The sequence below is a fragment of the Mustela lutreola genome, chromosome 7 (assembly GCF_030435805.1).
Source record: "Mustela lutreola isolate mMusLut2 chromosome 7, mMusLut2.pri, whole genome shotgun sequence".
NCBI classification, from domain to species: Eukaryota; Metazoa; Chordata; class Mammalia; order Carnivora; family Mustelidae; genus Mustela; species Mustela lutreola.
The window spans coordinates 91538076-91557529 of record NC_081296.1 but is presented as its reverse complement, the minus strand read 5'-3'; the positions used below and the strand labels follow the sequence as shown (position 1 = coordinate 91557529).

Genomic DNA, 19454 nt, shown 5'->3' with positions numbered 1-19454 from the left:
TTGGGATGGTCACTGCTTTCTCTCTGTTTGGTTATGCATGCGCCTTTTCCCAGCTGTATTTTTCCCAGCATACAATGTTTATTTAAATTACTAATTTCCCTTTTAAGGCATTTAGTTAAACCTCTTTGCTGCTGAACAAGATAGGAAAGAGGGAGATACAGGAAAATTTTAATGACCTTTCAGAGGCTACCGAAATCAAATATTTTTCTGAGTATGTACTACATGAGCCATGAAATTAGGTTTACTAAGTAGGTGGAATACTTTCTCCCCTGCCCCCTTATAGTTTATATTTAAAAGAGCACCGCTGTATCTAATTGAGTTCGTTATTTTTATTGCTGATTTACTTGGTTTTATCTTTTTTCGTGGACGAAAATTACTTTGACATTTTTAGGTCATACAACCAGCCACCAACGTTTTAAGTTATCATTGAAGGAGAAATTATTTCTTAAATCTCAAAATGGATTTAGTTACTTTTCATATAAGCAATTTCAAAACAAGGGGTAGGCTTTTTAGTTTTGCATTCATTTGTATAGAATGCAAGTCCTTAAAACACTTACCAGTGCTTTTCTTTTTTCTGAGATTTTAGATGTGCATAAAGGTTTCATGATAGCCAATCATGATTTAAATATGGAACCTCTATGGACAGATTACAGAAAGCAAGATTATGGTAACTGTCTTCTCTTATCTTGATTCAAATTTAAAATAACTTTACAGATATAGAAAATTAACTTTCAGCAGTAAGGTAGGTTTTGAATTTGTTTGTTTAACATGGTTTTGTTAGCATGATTAACAGAATGCCGTATAATGCATCTTGCATTGAGCCATTAATGCCACTTGAGGGCAGTATTCGACAGCTTAGCAAAGCCTGGCCAGTAATATAAAGATAATGGTATTTCACAGTGAGCTCTTGACTAGTGTATTTTCTTAGCCTGAAATGCTTTTTAGTTCATTAGGAATATAAACAATGCTGGTTTTCTTTTATTGCAGAGAAATTAACTTTTCAACAGCATAATAGTGAAGTAAATATCTTGTGTTCTATAAGTTTTTACCCCAAGTTTAAAATTTTCTTATTAATATAGTCATAAAGAAATCAAAATAATTTTTACAGAACAATTTTAAGAATAATTTTTTCTTCTTACAGAAAAACCTTTATGAAAATAAATATTTTTTTTCATAAAACAATAACATTAGACTTTGTAGTGTACAGTAATGACATTATGTCATGCTTATAAATTTTTTATTTATCTAAACTTAAACGCATTTATATCCCACTGAGATGTGGATAGATTCAAGGGATAGATTCCTTGTAAATAGTCCTTGGAAAGAATGGAATTCTAAGTTATTATTAAGACTCTAAATAGAAGCGTAGAGGCAGGAAGAAAGATAAATATACCAGTTTCTTTATAGGCGATATTAACCTAACTCCAGCTAGTGCTTATCTATAAGCTTTCTTGCTGTTTAAGGTTACACTGAAGATTGACTAACATCTGCTTAGTTAAATAAAGTAAATATCAATTTACTAATTCCTAAAATTAAATCTAAAAGGAGAAAAATTATTCATAGATGCATGTTTGGCAAATAATTGATATGGCATAGGTGATTTGTTTTGGGTTGTTTTTGTTTGTTTCAAATTCAGGAAATGCAGTTAAGTTCTTTCTCACTATATATAGTTATTTATTTATTTTTAGTCAATAAAGAGGACATGAGCCCAAAACTGCCCCCTCTTAATAGTGATATTGGCAGCAGCAGTGCTAATGTTCCTGATCTGATGGATGAGTTTATAGCAGAACGACTTCGAAGTGGTAATGCCTCAGTAAGTGTTATTTTATTTTATTTATTTGATTTAGCAAGGAGAATATATATACCTGTGTGTGTGTGTTTGTAAATCTTTACTCAAAATAATCTTCCTCTAAAACTTAACCCCTTTTTTGAATTAAGATCTTAAATTCTACTTTTATAATATTTTTTATTTAAAGACATTAAACAAATAGGCTTATAATTTTGACCAGAGTAAAAGATTAGAATACCTATTTGCTTAACTACTTAGGTATAAGCCCCTACCTTCCTAGTCTTCCCTCTGTTTTTTGTATTTGCTCATAGGTTACCTTCCTGCCCACTGCTGGCTCTTTCTTAACAAGAAAGATAACGAGAGGTCTTCTGACCCAACTCCTATTGGTTTGATAGCATAAATATTGATTACTTAATCATTATAGATAACTTCAGAACAGATTTTAAAGTTCTCTTTGTTTTATTAGAATTATGGCAGATTGAAAATAGAAGCAATTTTATCCCTAATAATGCTTAGTTGTTAAGGAAAGATAAATATATGTAGAATTGCTTCTTCTTTTTTTTTTTTTTAAAGAAACTTTTTTTTTTTAATTTTTTTTTAAGATTTTATTTATTTATTTGACAGAGAGAAATCACAAGTAGATGGAGAGGCAAGCAGAGAGAGAGAGAGAGGGAAGCAGGCTCCCTGCCGAGCAGAGAGCCCGATGCAGGACTCGATCCCAGGATGCTGAGATCATGACCTGAGCTGAAGGCAGCGGTTTAACCCACTGAGCCACCCAGGCGCCCCGAATTGCTTCTTTTTTTAATGGTCATGTTCCACTAGTTTTTTTTTTTTTTAAGATTTTATTTATTTATTTATCTGACAGACAGAGATCACAAGTAGGCAGAGAGGCAGGCAGAGAGAGAGGGGGGAAGCAGGCTCCCTGCTGAGTAGGGAGCCCGATGTGGGGCTCGATCCCAGGACCCTGGAATCATGACCTGAGCCGAAGGCAGAGGCTTAACCCCCTGAGCCACCCAGGCACCCCAACTGTTGTGTTTTTTTTAATAAGATTTTTATTGAGAGAGTTTAGTTTTTTTTTCCTTGAATGGGAAAAAATAATAGAATTATTATATATAATCATTATAGAATAACCTCTTTGCCATCATTCTTTCCTTCCTCCACTATCTCTACTATTCGCTGCTACTTTTTCCATTTGAATACCTTGCTCTTTCTACCCTCTTAACTTCACTCCATGGATCCTTTGAGGCTCAAAGAATCTTAGACCCAACACCATATCACAATTGGGTCTCTACTTTAGACAAACCAACAGTAATTCAGGTAATGGCTCCATACAGTTACATAGACTGTTTGATTAGTGTGTTTCCCACCTCCTACTTCATACCCTATATCTCAATTTATTATGGTGATTGTCTTGGAAATTCAAGATTTCAGATGTTTAATGAGATTACGTTTTTAATAGTAAGATGTTTCTTGAATTTTTAGACTATGACAAGAAGAGGAAGTAGTCCAGGCAGTCTTGAAATTCCCAAAGACCTCCCTGATATTCTAAATAAGCAAAACCAAATGCGCCCTATTGATGACCCAGGTGTGCCCTCAGAATGGACTTCTCCTGCCAGTGCAGGGAGCAGTGATCTTATCAGCTCAGATAGTCATTCGGATTCTTTCAGCGCTTTCCAATATGATGGCCGAAAATTTGACAGCAAGTATCTTTTTCTATTTGAGCAGTATGTTTTTTGTTAATTGTTTTCTGTTTGAGATTGACTTGTGAATTATGTAACCATCACTTTCCTCTCTAATGTTACTGGACAAGGGTTCCCACATATTATGATTTCATTTTTTAGTGAAATTCCAAAGGAAGTTTTAGGGAATTCAAGTCGGGACCACTTTATTTCACCAAACTGAAGGCACTTAAAAAACAGAAACCACTGTCCTTTCATAAAACAAATGATACTTTAGAACCAAACATACAGAAAGGAAAAAAGTTAGAGTAGACTTGACATTAGAATAATGGATAGTCATAGTTATGAGTCAGTGCTGTTTCATGCATTTGTATTTGGGAACCACTATCTAGTTCAGTGCTTCAGTATGTTTAGTACAGTTATGTTCAGTGTTCCATTACCCAGAGCATTTCTTGAATAATCACAAAAGTTAAAATGATAGCATTGATATTACTTGATGCTGTATCAGTACCACATAGCTTTTCTGTAATTCTTTGTTACACTTGGTAGTGAAGAGTACCAAAATCTAAAAATGTTTTCTGCCTTCATGGATTATGTGCTACTCTGATTTCAGATGGAATATATGGGTTAAGAGAAAAATGGTTTACTACATATGAGCCATTTTTATTGTATATACCTAGAGTAGAGAGTATAAAGTTGTTGAAAAGCCTATTACCAGCTATCAGAAAATGTGGGTAAGAATAGTGAAGATACATCATATGTATCTGTTTTTTGTCCTTATTGTTGTTAGTAATAAGCTATGAGAACTTTTAAAAATTTGTTTCTAATTATAAACTTTAAACTGTGTTAACATTATTTACACTTGTCTGAGTGGTATGTAAATAGATATAGGGGGAATGTTAATGTTTAATCATTTCGCTGAAGCAACTTTGTCTATTTTAAAAGATTTTATTTATTTGAGGGGGAAAGGAGAGAACATGAGGGTGACGGGCAGGGGCAGAAGGGGAAGCAGACTCCCTACTGATCAAGGAGCCAGACTCCAGGCTTGATCCCAGCGGGGATCCTGACCTGAGCCGAAGGCAGACACTTAACTGACTGAGCCACCCAGGCACCCCGTTTTGTCTTTTTTGTAAATGCTTTTGTTTTATAATTGAGACTTCTATGTACTAGCATTTCTTCTTCCTTTAGATTTTGGCTTTGGAGCTGATGCTGGGATTACGTCCTCTGCTGATGTGGATTCAGGTTCTGGCCATCATCAGAGTGCTGAAGAGCAGGAAGTGGCTAGTCTAACCACACTTCAGATAGATTCTGAAACAAGCAGTCTTAATCAACAGGCTTTCTCCGCTGAAGTTGCAACGGTTACTGGTAAAGTTACTCAAGGGAATGTCTTCTTTAAGTGCATTTTTTAAGCCACCAAAGAATCTGTTTAGGATTTTATTTGATAGGTTTTAAGTATTACTTATTAGAGTTTAAGCATTATGTTTTCATCTATCTTTATGTAACAATGGAGGGAAAAAATGCATTAATGTAAGAGTGTCTTGGCCTAGAGTCTACATGGTAAGTTTCAGGGGATTAGCTGAACTCCTGATATTGTATACAGAATTTTATATATGTTTGCATCACTGCATTTCCTGTAGTGATTTTTAGATTACCAAAAAATAAAATAGTTGAGAAGTATTTTCTTCTTTTCACTGTGTTTTAGAGTCATCCCAGATTTTTTTTTAATTTTTTAATTTTTTATTTTTTATATAAACATATTTTTATCCCCAGGGGTACAGGTCTGTGAATCGCCAGGTTTACACACTTCACAGCACTCACCAAAGCACATACCCTCCCCAATGTCCATAACCCCATCCCCCTTCTCCCAACCCCCCTCCCCCCAGCAACCCTCAGTTTGTTTTGTGAGATTAAGAGTCACTTATGGTTTGTCTCCCTCCCAATCCCATCTTGTTTCATTTATTCTTCTCCTACCCCCTTAACCCCCCATGTTGCATCTCCACTTCCTCATATCAGGGAGATCATATGATAGTTGTCTTTCTCCTCAGCCCAGATTTTTAATGATTTCTTTAACAAAGTATTTATTATAGAAACTGTAGAGAATACTGCCTAATAGAAGGCCTATTTATCAATATACTAATAGTCTGTATTAATACAGTGAATTATGCTTTTTAGAAAATTTTTTATGTGGTCAAATATATGATGAGTGGGATCCAAGAAATTCAGTTATGAAATGCAAGATCACATTATTGCAAGGTTCTTGGTCTCTGGTCACTGTAGTGACCACTGTAGTGACCAGAGGGATCCTGGGCAGCTAGTAGCACATAGATTAGTGGTTCCACTGGATGATCCAAATTTCCTCTGGTTCTCACTGTCTTCTAATGCCCTTTGATGGGTGATTATCCATTCCAGTTTTTTTTTTTAAGCTTTTATTATTTGAGAAGAGCGAGAGAGCACGAACAGGGGATAAAGGTAGAGGGAGAAGCAGACTCCCTGCTTGAGCAGGGAGCCCGAGGCAGGACTCAATTCCAGGACCCCAGGATCCTTACCTGAGCAACTCTGGCTCCCCTGAAAGTTCTTAATTCTCCTCCCATTCCACACCGTCCTCCCCTTTGTCATGGCAGCCACCAGTTAGTTCTCCATATCTGTGGGGCTGGGTTTTATTTTGTTTTGTTTTACTTTTTAGATTCCACATATAAATGGAATCATATGGTATTTGTCTTTTTCTGTCTAATTTACTTCACTTAGCATAATACTGTCGAGGTCCAGCCATGTTGTTGCAAATGTCAAAATTTCATTCTTTTTTGTGACTGAATAGTATTCCATTGTCTATAAAAACCACATCTTTATCCATTTATCCTTAAGTGGACTCTTAGGTTATTTCCATACCTTGGCTGTTGTAAGTAACACTGCAATGAACATAGGGATACAAATACCTCTTTGAATTAGTATTTTTCTTTTCTTTAGATAGATACCCAGTAGTGAAAGTACTAGATCATGCGGTGGTTCTACTTAAAATTTTTTTGAGGAACCTCTGTATTGTTTTCCAGAGTGGCTGGAAGGTTTAGTGGTGTTGAGCATCTTTTCATGTGTCTGTTGGTCATCTGTATGTGTTCTTTTGAAAAATATTCAGAACTTTTGCCCTTTTTTAATTGGATTGTTTTTTGTTATTGAGGTAAAGGAGTTCTTTATATATTTTATATATTTATTGTGTTCTATGAATCCTTTTTATATATATGCTAGGCCCTTATCAGATATATGATTTGGAAATATCTGCTTCAGTTTAGTAGGTTCCCTTTTTGTTTTGTTGATGGTTTTCTTCACTGTGTAGAGGCTATTTAGTTTGATATAGCTCCGCTCGTTTATTTTTGCTTTTGTTTCCCTTGCCTGAACAGGTATCTAAAAAACATCGCTAAGATCAATGTGAAGGAGCTTACTGCCTATGTTTTCTTTTATAAGTTTTATGTTTTCAGGTCTTCAATTCATTTTGAATTGATTTTTTTGTATGATATAAAGTAGTAGTTTAGTTTTATCCTTTTACATATAGCTGTCCAGTTTTCCCAGCAGCATTTATTGAAGAGATTATCCTTTCTCCATTGTATCTTTTACCCTCCTTTATTGTAAATTCGTTGACCTTATGTGCATGGGTTTTTTTCTAGCTCTCTGTGTTCTGTAGATCTCTGGGTCTGTTTTTATGCCAATACCACACTGTTTTAATTACTATAGCTTTGTAGTATAATTTGAAATAGGGAGCAAGATACCTCCAACTTTGTTCTTCTTTCTTAAGATTGTTTTGGCTAGTTAGTCTTTTGTTATTTCATACAAATTTTAAAATTATTTATTCTAGTTCTGTGAAAAATACTGTTGGTATTTTGATAGGGATTGCATTGAATCTGTACATTGTTTTGGGTGGTATGGACATTTTAACAATATTAGTCTTCCAACTCATGAGCATGGCATATCTTTCCATTTATTTGTGTCTTCTTTAGTTTCTTTCATCAGTGTCTCCTAGTTTTCACTATATATAGGTCTTTCACCTCCTTAGTTAAATTTATTCCTAGGTATTTTATTCTTTTTAATGTGATTATAAATGGGATTGTTTGTAGTTCATTATTAGGGTGCAGAAACACAGCAGAGTTTTTACATATTAATTTTATATTCTGCAATTTTACTGAATTCATGTATTCTGACAGTTTTTTGATGGAAGGTTCAGGGTGTTCTATATATAGTATCATGTGATTGGCATATAGTGATAGTCTTAATTCTTCCTTTCCAATTTGTGTACCTCTTATTCCTTTTTCTTAACTAATTGCTACAGGTAGGATTTCTAATACTATGTTGACTAAAAGTGGGGATAGTGGGCAAGCTTTCACATTTCACCAGTGAATCTGATATTAGATGCTAATTTGTTATATATGGCCTTTATTATTATATTGAGGTGCATTCCCATTATACCCAGTTTGTTGAGACTTTTATCATTAATGGGTATTGAATTTTGTCAAATACTTTTCTGTATCTGGTGAAATGACCATATGATTTTTATCTTTCCTTTTGTTAATATGGTATTAGCACATTGGTTGATTTGTAGATGTTGAACCAACTTTGTCTCCCAGGAATAAATCCCGCTTGAGCATGGTGTATGATTGCTTTTCTGTGTTGTTGAACTCAGTTTGCTAATATTTTGTTGAGGATTTTTGCATCTGTGTTCATTAGGGGTATTGGCCTCTAATTTTCTTTTGTGGTGTCCTTGTCTAGTTTTGGTATGAGTGTAACACTGGCCTTGTAAAATAAGTTTGGAAGTTTTCTTTCCTCATCAATTTGTTGGAAGAATTTGAGAGGGATAGGTGTTAAGACTTCTTTGGTGTTTTGCAGAATTCACCAGCAAAGCTGGGTGATCCTGCAATTTTGTTTATTAGGAGGTTTTTGATTACTGATTCAGTCTCCTTACTAGTGATTTGTCTATTCAGATTTCTGTTTCTTCATGATTGAATCCGGGAAGATTATACATTTCTAGGAATATATCCATTTCTTCTAGGTTGACCCATTTGTGGGGGTATAATTGTTCATAGTCTCTTATGATCCTTTGTATTTCTGTGGTATTTGTATTTGTATTTATTTCATTTCTGACTTTATTTGAGCTCTTTTTTCTTCTTGTGGATCTATGTAAAGGATTGTCATTTTTACCTTTTCAAAGAATCAGCCATTAGTTTCATTCATCTTCCTTTATTGTCTTTTTAGTCTCTATTTTATTAATTTCTGCTCTGATCTTATATTATTTCTTTCCTTCTACTGACTTTGGGCTTTGTTCTTTTTTTTTTTTCCCCCCTAATTTTCCTGGGTGGAAGTTAAATTGTTTATTTGAGATTTCTCTTTTCTTGAGCCAGGCCTGTATTGCTATGAAATTCTTTCTTAGAACCATTTTTGTTGTATTCCATAGGTTTTGGTATGTTATATTTCTGTTTTCATTTATATCTAGGTATTTTTTCTCCTTTAAGTTTCCATTCATCCTGTAGTTATTTAGTAACATGTTTAGTCTTCATGTATTTGTAGTTTTTCCAGTTTTCTTCTGGTAGTTGATTTCTAGCTTCATACTGTTGTGGTCACAAAAGATGCTTGATAAGATTTTGGTGTGCTGAATTTATTGAGACTTGTTGTGTGACCTAATATGTGATCTTTCCTGGAGAATGTTCCGTTTGTATTTGAGAAGAGTATATTCTGCTGCTTTGGATGGATTGTTCTGTACATACCAGTTAAGTCCATCTGGTCTAATGCATCATTTAAGCCCAATCTTTCTTTGTTGATTTTCTTTTAAAAAGACCTAATATTTTAGGGGCTTGGCTTGGTACTAGTAGCACTCCCATACAACCACCACAAATTGTTCATATAGTATTAATTTATGGTATACATTATTTAAATTGACAGGAGTTTCTGTTATTTGCCAGACACCATACTATGCACTGGCAGTATGTCAGTATGTAACCACAGATACAGTCCCTGTTCTTACAGAGTATATGCACTAGTGAAGATATTTAAAAGTGAATAGTTTCAGGTCAGTGTAACGTGATATAATGGTGAGGAATAAGTGCAAAGAGCAGAGATTACTTATTTACCCCAGATATATCAACATGGGGTAGGCTTCTCAGGAAAGGGTGTCTAAGGTGAAACCTAAAAAATAAAAAGTTAACCAGACTTATGGGAACAGGATAAGGGCTCCATGCAAAGGGAAAAATATGTGGAAAAGGCCAGAGGTATGCTATGTATTCTGATAAATACCAGCAGTTTACTTTCTATGACTAGAACTTAAAAGTACTAGGGGAATTATGGAGTTGTAATAAAGTTGCACAAAGACTGGAAAACCACACACTAAAAAGTTTGCACTTATGCTGTGTCCAGTAAAGAGGCATAAAATCCATAGAAAGATTTTAAATGTGGGAGTACTATCAGATTAGATTTTTAGATTTTTTTGCTGCCTTACAAAAAATGGATTGGGAAGAAAGGAGTTTGTTTGTATGGTGGGAGAGAGACTGAAGACTGGGGACCACCAGGGACTCTGTGTGTGTGTGTGTGTGTGTGTGTGTGTGTGGTGGGGGAGAGACTGAACACTGGGGCCCACCAGGGACCATTGTACACCAGGGCAGTAATGATAGTAGCACATAGAGCCACAGTGAGCAAGTTCCTCTTCTTTTGAATTGCTCCAAGTCTGAAGTTAGTGAAATAGAGTAACAGTGGGTCCTAGAGTTTCTGTAGCTAGACCAGGAATGAGAGTAGACATTCTCACTCTCACTGATGGCTTCTATGAACTGGTAAGTCCAGTTCTAATTCCATATGAGTCCCATGGAAGAAATCAAATGAGACCCCTAGATATAAAATCTTGTACTGTATTTTTATTTTATTTACCTCTTTGGCCAACTTGTAACCTGTTACATCCTTTGATGTGGTTCAGTTGTGTTTTATTGGGGTTTTAAGCATTACATCTTAGGTAGAGGGTGTTGAATATTCTCTTTATTGTAATTTTTATTAAATTGTCTTTACAGGTTCAGAAAGTGCTTCTCCAGTCCATTCAGCTCTGGGATCCAGGTCACAGACACCTTCTCCTTCCACACTGAATATAGATAACATGGAACAGAAAGATCTGCAGCTTGATGAGAAGCTCCACCATTCTGTTCTTCAGACTCCAGATGACCTAGGCAATATTTGGAAATTAGATACTTGCCATTTTTCCTTTCAGAGCATTAATGTTAGGAGATCTTATTATCTAAATTATGTAAAATTTTGTTTTTGAGAGGGATAATTAAGAGACAAATCAGTTGATTTATCACTATATTATGCAGGTTCTGTAGAGTAAGGAAATGTTAACAGTGAAACTGCAGTGTTTTGTGTTTTCTTTTATTTCATTGGGTTTACACCAGACTCTTATTTTCTATTATCATGAGAGACAATTTGGTAACTTTTTTATAATACAATCAGTTATTATACACTTTATGTGGAAAGAGAAAAAAGTCAAACATGAGAGGTAAAGGACTTATATATAGTTAGAATGAACTTAGAAATTATGAGCACACTGAGATACTATCAAGTAGGAATAATCCTTACCAACTTAGTAATTATTTTGCCTTTTCCATTATATACACTGAATAGGATAATGGTTTTTTTTTTGTTTTTTGTTTTTTTTTTTATTTATTTATGACAGAGAGACACAGCAAGAGAGGGAACACAAGCACAGGGGAGCTGGAGAGGGAGAAGCAGGCTCTCCACTGAGCAGGGAGCCCAATATGGGGCTTGATCCTAGGATGCTGGGATCACAACCTGAGCCAAAGGCAGATACTTAACAACTGAGCCACCCAGGTGCTCCAATGGATTTTTTTTAAGCTGAAGGAGACCTTATAGTGATGTTAGCTAAACCATCTATTTTACAGTGAGGAAGTGTAACCATAGGAATTCTGCTCTCTTGTGCTCACTTGTGCTCTCTTGCTCTCTCTGTCAAATAAATAAATAAAATATTAAAAAAAAAAAAAAAAAAAGATTTGGGAAGCCTGGGTGGCTCAGTTGGTTAAGCCGCTGCCTTCGGCTCAGGTCATGACCCAGGGTCCTGGGATCGATTGAGTCCCTCACTGGGCTTCTTGCTTGGCAGAGAGCCTGCTTATCTCTCTGCATCTGCCTGCCACTCTGCCTGCTTGTGCACTCTCTCTCTCTCTCTGACAAATTAAGTAATTTGTACAACATTACATAATTAATGATAGAAATGAGACTAGGATCCAAGGTTACCTATATTTCTTACATATAATCTTGCCAATTTCATTAAGCAAAAGAAATGTAATTATAGAAATTTTTAAATTATGTTTAAGTTTTAGTAAAAATGTTAATTTTCCCATGTTATTATCATATCTCTTTTAATGCTAGGCTTGACTTAATTGTGAAATACATTTCTTTGGAAGTTTTAAGTACAAAGAAACAGGCTTATGAAGACTTCCTATAGGAACTGCCTTCAGCCTGAGATATTCTATTAATTGATGCTATAACCTGAAGTGACCATTTGCTGAAAGAGAGATTATGTATTTATAAATATGACCTTTATATCAACTATAATAAATTTATCTAGTATCTGCATCATTCCTCCTTAGGTAAATCTTAGTACAGGTGGTATTGAATAAGTAATTACTGCCATAATAAGGAATTATGAACTGGTTGATTTTAATCAGGAAAAAATAACACTAATGCATAATGACACTTTAAAAATTCACTTTTGTAGATATTTAAGTTTATTATTTTGACTCCTTTGTGTTTTGTGATCAATTCTTTAGAAAAATTACTGACACTAGTGTATTTTTTCTACAGAAATCAGTGAATTTCCATCTGAATGTTGTAGCGTGATGGCAGGGGGTACACTCACAGGATGGCATGCTGATGTTGCTACTGTAATGTGGCGAAGAATGCTAGGCATTTTGGGAGATGTCAACGCTATTATGGATCCTGAAATACATGCTCAAGTTTTTGATTACCTCTGTGAACTTTGGCAAAATCTAGCTAAGGTAAAAACAAAAACAAAAAAAAACAAAACATAAGAGGAGAAAGAAAAAAAAGTTAAGAAGTGGAAGCCTTAGATCTCATAGCTACCCAGCACCCCACCTTGCTATAAACTGGTTCCTAGCAAGGTGAAGTCACTTAACCATGTTTAAATATATAACTAACGATAGGAACTGGAATTAAACTCAAGTTTAAGATAAAACAAACTTTTATAGGTGTGTTGCATTTTATTTGAAAATTACAGATTAGAGATAACCTTGGAATTTCAACTGATAACCTGACCTCCCCTTCACCACCAGTTTTGATTCCTCCACTGAGAATTCTTACACCTTGGCTTTTCAAGGTAAGCTTAAGATTTAAAATGTTAATTTAAAAGGTTCATTTAGTAAATACATATGTAATCAGTTTTAAACATTTGATAGATTTTTTAGGTTTTACATATAATCTTCTAGAACACTTAGTTTTTAACTAGTCATTAGGGGTTATATAAGAGGAGAATGGGCACAGCAAAATTATTACACAGGTGCATCATTTTTACTTATTTAATAAAACAAAAATGAATGTAGAAAATTATGTTTTTATTATATTTAAGTGAAGTGTAGATCTCAAATATAGAATGTGCTCTATATTTTTTAAAGATTGAATTCTTGGGTCACCTGGGTGTCTCATTTGGTTAAGTATCTGCCTTTGTCTTGGATCATGATCACAAGATCCTGGGATTTAGTCTCCCATCGCACTCCCTGCTCAGAGGAGCCGGCTTCTCCCTCTTCCTCTACAGCTCTTCCGCTTGTGCTCTCTTGCTCTCTCTGTCAAATAAATAAATAAAATATTAAAAAAAAAAAAAAAAAGATTTGGGAAGCCTGGGTGGCTCAGTCGGTTAAGCCGCTGCCTTCGGCTCAGGTCATGATCCCAAGGTCCTGGGATGGAGTCCCTCATTGGGCTTCTTGCTCCGCAGGGAGCCTGCTTCTGTCTCTGCGTCTGCCTGCCACTCTGCCTGCTTGTGTACTTTCTCTCTCTCTCCCTGACAAATAAATAAATAAATAAATAAATAAAATATTTTTTAAAAGATTTAATTCTTTTGAATATTATTTGATATGTTTGGTGCATTTTCCTAAATGAAACAGTATGTGGTTATTTATACCTGTGTTTCATGTTAATATTTGCAGTAGTTTCATTGATTCATTAAGAAATTGGGCCAACATAGAAATAAATGAAAACAAATATATTGCTTGCTTTATTCAATTTAACAGTATTTGTTTTTGAATATTAAGACCAACATTTTTGAATTGTAGGCAACCATGTTGACTGATAAGTATAAACAAGGTAAATTACATGCTTACAAACTTATCTGTAATACAATGAAAAGAAGACAAGATGTTTCTCCAAACAGAGATTTTCTAACACATTTCTACAATATAATGCATTGTGGATTACTTCATATTGATCAGGTAAATATATACTTTCTAACCAATTGCTTTATAAACTTATCTTTGATTCTTGATTTTTAACTCTTAAATTTTAAGGTGTGGAATTAAAAATTCTTTCTTATGTAGTCATTTTATTTACAAGTTTCTTCCGTTTTGTAACCTAATTTGTTTTTGAAACATAGTTGAAAAGCCATTATAGTTAGGTGATCAACTTGTTTATTAAATGTATCTTTCCTCTAACAACTAGTTCTCCATTTTGCAGATATTAAGCCATCTTTTGCTTAGACTGACATGTTTCTTTAACGTCCTAATGTACTTATTCTTGGGCGTTTTGTAATTGTTACTTAATAATTGGCTCTTGAGGCATATGGATTTGCTCATCTAGTCATGAAACAGAGGTTTTTTTCTACTTTAAGAGTGAGCACATCATGTTTTCTCTTTTTCATAGATTGTTAGTATAGTGACAGTTCTGTTGACTTGGCATTCGTATCAATGCAATCATTGCATTAGCCAGTCATAAATATTACTCTAGAACATTACTTCAGGGGTTTTGATCCCGGCCATAAAACTAAAAAAAAAAAAACCTATGGGAGGCTGTAAGTCATGGTAATGAAACATTTTAATCATGATGGGCTTAAATTTCACTTGCAGTTCATTTGAAGAGCATTAAGCTAATTTTGAAAGAGGTAATTATATCTCTCTTCCCCCAAAATGAAAATATTTCTTGCATTAATTTGAAGTGGTTACTTATAGTGTTCTACCTTATAAACATGTCTGAAACAAAATGACACCTTTAATTACTTGTCAGAGAAACCTTTTGTTTAGGATAAATCGGATTGAGTAAGACAGTGTAAAACACTGCATCTTCATGTTGAATTCCAAAGGCAAAGTGAATGAATAACCAAGTTAAGGATACTCCCTCAAAAATGCCTAGGTCTGTATTTCTGAGACTAGATATTTGCCATCAAAGGGCTTCAGTTTATCTAATAAAGAGAATCCCTGCAGTTGTCACATAATAGGTCATGCAACTTTAGAGATCAGAGATCTCACATGGAAGCGAGTAGATGAGAGAAGCAGCCATTCTGCAGTTTAGTTTCATGATACGTGGGTCTTATATTTTCAACCCCCTGAAGCAAAGAGCTGTCCAGCTTCCTCTCAAGTGCAAAAAAAAAAAAAAAAGCTATATTGATGTCAGTTAAATAAATGCTTTAAGTTTACTTTCCTTTGGCAGAATATAATATTAAGCATGGATTAATTAGAAGAATTAAAATTAGTCTTTCCAGTTAGGCAGTGAATAGTAATTGCCTGTTTTACTGTTTCATATGTTACCTTTTTTTAAGGATATTGATTAGCTGATACCCAAGATTAATTTATGATACTCGTTTCCCTTCTTTGCTTACTCCTAAGGATATTGTCAATACAATCATCAAGCACTGCTCACCTCAATTTTTTTCACTTGGTTTGCCTGGTGCCACAATGCTTATTATGGATTTTATTGTAGCAGCTGGTAGAGTGGCTTCTTCAGCTTTTCTCAATGTAAGTTTTTATTTCCTGTTCTTCATAATATAACAGACTGTAGTTAAACAGGACTCAACTCAAAGCAACAAAGGAGGAGCCCTTGTTAATAAGGTTAAAAAGCTGATGTTTAGGAAAATTTACAGTTTAACTGAAGTTACTTTTTTTAATGTAAATTTTGAAACACAAGAAAGTACTAAAATTGAAAAATCGACACATGAGCTATAAAAATGGATTAAATCTGATAAGCAAAACAAAATATAAAATTGAGAAAATCTAAGGAATCAAGTAGAGGGAGGGAAGAAACTAAAGAGAGGGCAATGGGCCATAGCAAAAGAGATGGACCAGAAGTGAGATAATTTGAAAGTGTGCTCTAGGAGGAAACTCTCAACTCTGAAACAGCATGTGAGGATTTTTATAATAGGTATAGTAACTCACTAAAATTGGAACCTGCTCATATTTAAGTATGAGATAAACTAAAGATGAAGACAGTAGCTGGTTTATAGTGCTAAAGAGTTTAGATTTCATCCCAAGGAAAGAATGACTGAGCATTGAGGGATTTTACACAAGGAGTGACATGATCAAATTTCTACTTGAGAAGGATCACTCTGGTGCAAAGTATAAATGAGAAATAACAATTAATTAGAATAAACTAAGAATGTTGGGGAAAGAATAATCAGTCATACTTGACATCATTTTGTAACTTAGAAAGCTGTTTAATATACATTATTTCACTTATAAGCTGTGTAAAAGACTAACAGTGAATGAGAAGGAATTCTCTCTATTTGGAGGATAGTAGGCTGCCTAGTAGAGATCAGTGAGATATTAGGAGGGCTATTGCATGTACAAGGCAGGAGCTCAAAGGACATGTCAGGACTGAAGTGGAAAGCTGAGAGACAGTAGCTTTTACATGTTACTGAACGCCATGAAACTGGATGCATTCACCTAGTGGAAATGTTCACATAAGGGAAGAACCTGTATTTATAGCTAGTTGTTAACCCTGTTTCTCCAGTTCTGTAAGAACAGCGATTGCATCTTACTCATCTTGATACCTCCAGGACCTAGCACAGCACCATGCTTATACAGATATATGTTTTTTAAATTGTTGACAACTATAGAATGTAGGGCAATAAATAAGTACCAATAGGAGAAGCTCAATATAAATGGTTAAAAAGCACAGAGTGTAGGGGCACCTGGGTGGCTCAGTTGGTTAAATATCTGACTTTAGCTCATGTCATGATCTCAGGGTCCTGGGATCGAGCTCCATCCACATCAGGCTCCATACTGAACAGGAGAATCTGCTTCTCCCTCTCTCCCTGCTCCTACCCCATGCTTGTGCTTGCTCTCCTCTCTCTCCTTCTCTTTCAATATAAATAAATAAATAAATATCATTTTTTAAAAAATGGAGTCTAGAGCCAAACTCTAGGGTTCAAATCCTACCTCTGCCATTTAGTAGATGTGAAACCTTGTGCTGATTAATTTCTGTGTGTCTTGGTTTCTTCATTTATAAAATGGAGATAACCTTCCTCATAGGGTAATTTTATAAGGATTAAATTAATTAACTTTTGGAACATGGTTGGAACACTTTGTGGACACTTGTATATGTGCAGTATAAGAGTTTGTTTAATAAAATTAGTTGGTAATTCAGACAAAGGAGAGATCTTTTTTGTATAGGGACGTCAGGAATATTTCGTGGAAAAGATATTTGAATAGTCCTTGAAAGATTATTAGTAATTTTATACGTGAAAATATTGATGAGGGAAGGTATGCCAGGAGGGAAACAAGCATGAATAAGCTGTGTTCTAGGAACGACAAATACTCCCATCTTTTCTTGAAGCAGGTTAATCTAACTAGGGAGTAGTGGACAAAAAGAACAGAAAGGTACTTTAGATCCTAGCTACAAAAAGTGTGGTCTGCACACCAGAAACATTTGGCATGATCTAGGTGCTTGTTAGAAATTCGGAGTCTCAGACCCTATCCCAGACCTACTAAAACAGAATGCACATTTTAACTATATTCCAAATAATTGGTATGGACATTGAAGATTGAGAAGTACTGCCTTAGACTATATTCGGAAAGTCTTGAATGTGAGGGATCAGATGATAATGCTATATTAGATAAACAGTTAAATGTTTTAAATTAGGGAGAGAGATGATTGAATCTGTGCTTTGGCAATATTATAATAAGTGTATTAATCTAGGAGTAGATTAAATGGAAGGCAGGTAAAGATGGTAAATAAATTACAAGGCTATTATAGCATTAGTGTACACAGATTATCAATCTCTTTGATACTGGCACAAGTTGGTAGACCTCAGAGAAGACTGATATACAAACTACTTAATTTTTTTTATCAATTTACTATGGAAACAATTACTACTGAGTAGGCCAATTATTCTAGATGGACTAATCAGCACTTTTCCTGTACTTCTCAAGATTCTGCAGGAGAATTAAGCCCTAATGTCCTTACGCATCCATTTTATGTGACTAAATTTACCTCCTGTGCATGTAGAAAGGATGCTAGTTCTGTAACATCCTTACAAAAATTTAAAAAATAGTCATATGTTCCACATATGAAGAACACTTGTTGAGAAAGACTGCATAGGAAGACCAATTATTGCAAGAATCAAACCTGACACCCCATCCCTCTACTATAAGGTTAAGGTTGGTCTTCTCCTCTGGATGATGTTGGAGATATACATTCCAATCTTCATCTTTGGATTCCATTTTAGATCCCATACACATCATCTTCCTTCTGTTAATGGGCAGCTTGTTTCTTCCCCTGACAGACAGATTGTAAAATAATTGATTAGGTTTTGCCTTTCTTAATTATAATCACATTACAATATGCTCCCATTATATCCACATACCTGAACATTCTTAGTTATCTTATCCAACTTTAAATAAAAATCCTTAGCTGATCTCTTTTAAAATGCTGGTTTTTATCAGTTTCACTTTTATAGCTAATTTTTTTTTATTTAAAGATTTTATTTTTCTAAGTAATCTTAACACCCATCTTGGAGCTTTAATTTACAACTCTGAAATCAAGAGAGTCACGTGCTCTACCAGCTGAGCCAGCCAGGACCCCTATAACTATTTTTAAATTGGCATGGTGTCTATAAGCTTACTCTAACCTCTTGATGGTGTTGTCTTTTATCTGCAAATCTGGATTATTTTTTAAATATGGAAGTGAGTTGTTTTGTTGATGATCATAATGAAGTACTACTCCACTGCCTCTATAATAACCCTTAGAAACATAAGGAAATCCTTTTGGTGACAGATTGTTGTTTTATGTGAATAGAAGTATTATATCTCTAGCAGATTCGTTTTAGCATTTTTGTTAGGTATTATTAAACATATAAATTGGTATTGTAGGTATTTTAGTTAATAAATATACTAGTAGGTAGGTATTGGTGTTTGGTGGACATGCAAGAAGGTAGAAGAAGAAAAAGAAATGCTCAGTGTTGATACTTCAGAAATGGCTTAATATAGCTAAGGAAAAAAGATGAAAAGTTACCTTCATCTGTAGGCCAAGTATAAATTCTGACTGTATTTAGTAAGTAGTATAGGCAGTGCTTTTCTCATGTACATAATATCATAAAAACCATCTAAACTAGTGCCTGTTTTTGAAGAGACAGTTACTATTTTTATCCTTAGTTACTTTATTTATTCTTAAATAGTGACAAATACAATCTAGTGACATTGAATCATCTGCCCATGAGTTATAACACAGTATGTTATGATGTGTGAGTTGCCTTTAAAATGAAAGTATTTATATTTTTTTCAAAAAAAATCTGATACCTAGGCACCAAGAGTGGAAGCACAAGTTCTTCTGGGATCTTTGGTTTGCTTTCCTAACTTATATTGTGAACTGCCTGCTCTGCATCCCAACATTCCTGATATTGCTGTGTCTCAGTTTACAGATGTTAAGGTAGGAAATCAGATTTTCAGCATTTAAATGATTTTATAGTAACAATGTATGGTAAAATTTGTATTCTTTCTTTTTCTTTAGAAATCCACATAATT

At 34.5% G+C, this 19454-nt stretch overlaps 1 protein-coding gene across 7 annotated transcripts in view; it reads left to right on the top strand.

The window, feature by feature from the left end:
• Positions 1 to 19454, top strand: part of RALGAPA1 (Ral GTPase activating protein catalytic subunit alpha 1) — a 247497-nt gene that overhangs the window by 106888 nt on the left and 121155 nt on the right. For 6 of the 7 annotated variants that reach the window (XM_059181915.1, XM_059181914.1, XM_059181920.1 and 3 more), the window contains 9 exons: positions 1689 to 1813; positions 3272 to 3488; positions 4657 to 4833; positions 10500 to 10652; positions 12301 to 12494; positions 12734 to 12832; positions 13782 to 13937; positions 15324 to 15452; positions 19234 to 19359. In XM_059181915.1, the coding sequence (XP_059037898.1) occupies positions 1689 to 1813; positions 3272 to 3488; positions 4657 to 4833; positions 10500 to 10652; positions 12301 to 12494; positions 12734 to 12832; positions 13782 to 13937; positions 15324 to 15452; positions 19234 to 19359 (1376 nt within the window). Of the gene's footprint in view, positions 1 to 586; positions 668 to 1688; positions 1814 to 3271; positions 3489 to 4656; positions 4834 to 10499; positions 10653 to 12300; positions 12495 to 12733; positions 12833 to 13781; positions 13938 to 15323; positions 15453 to 19233; positions 19360 to 19454 lie in introns of all 7 variants that reach the window. The other variant, XM_059181918.1, reaches the window with a different exon arrangement.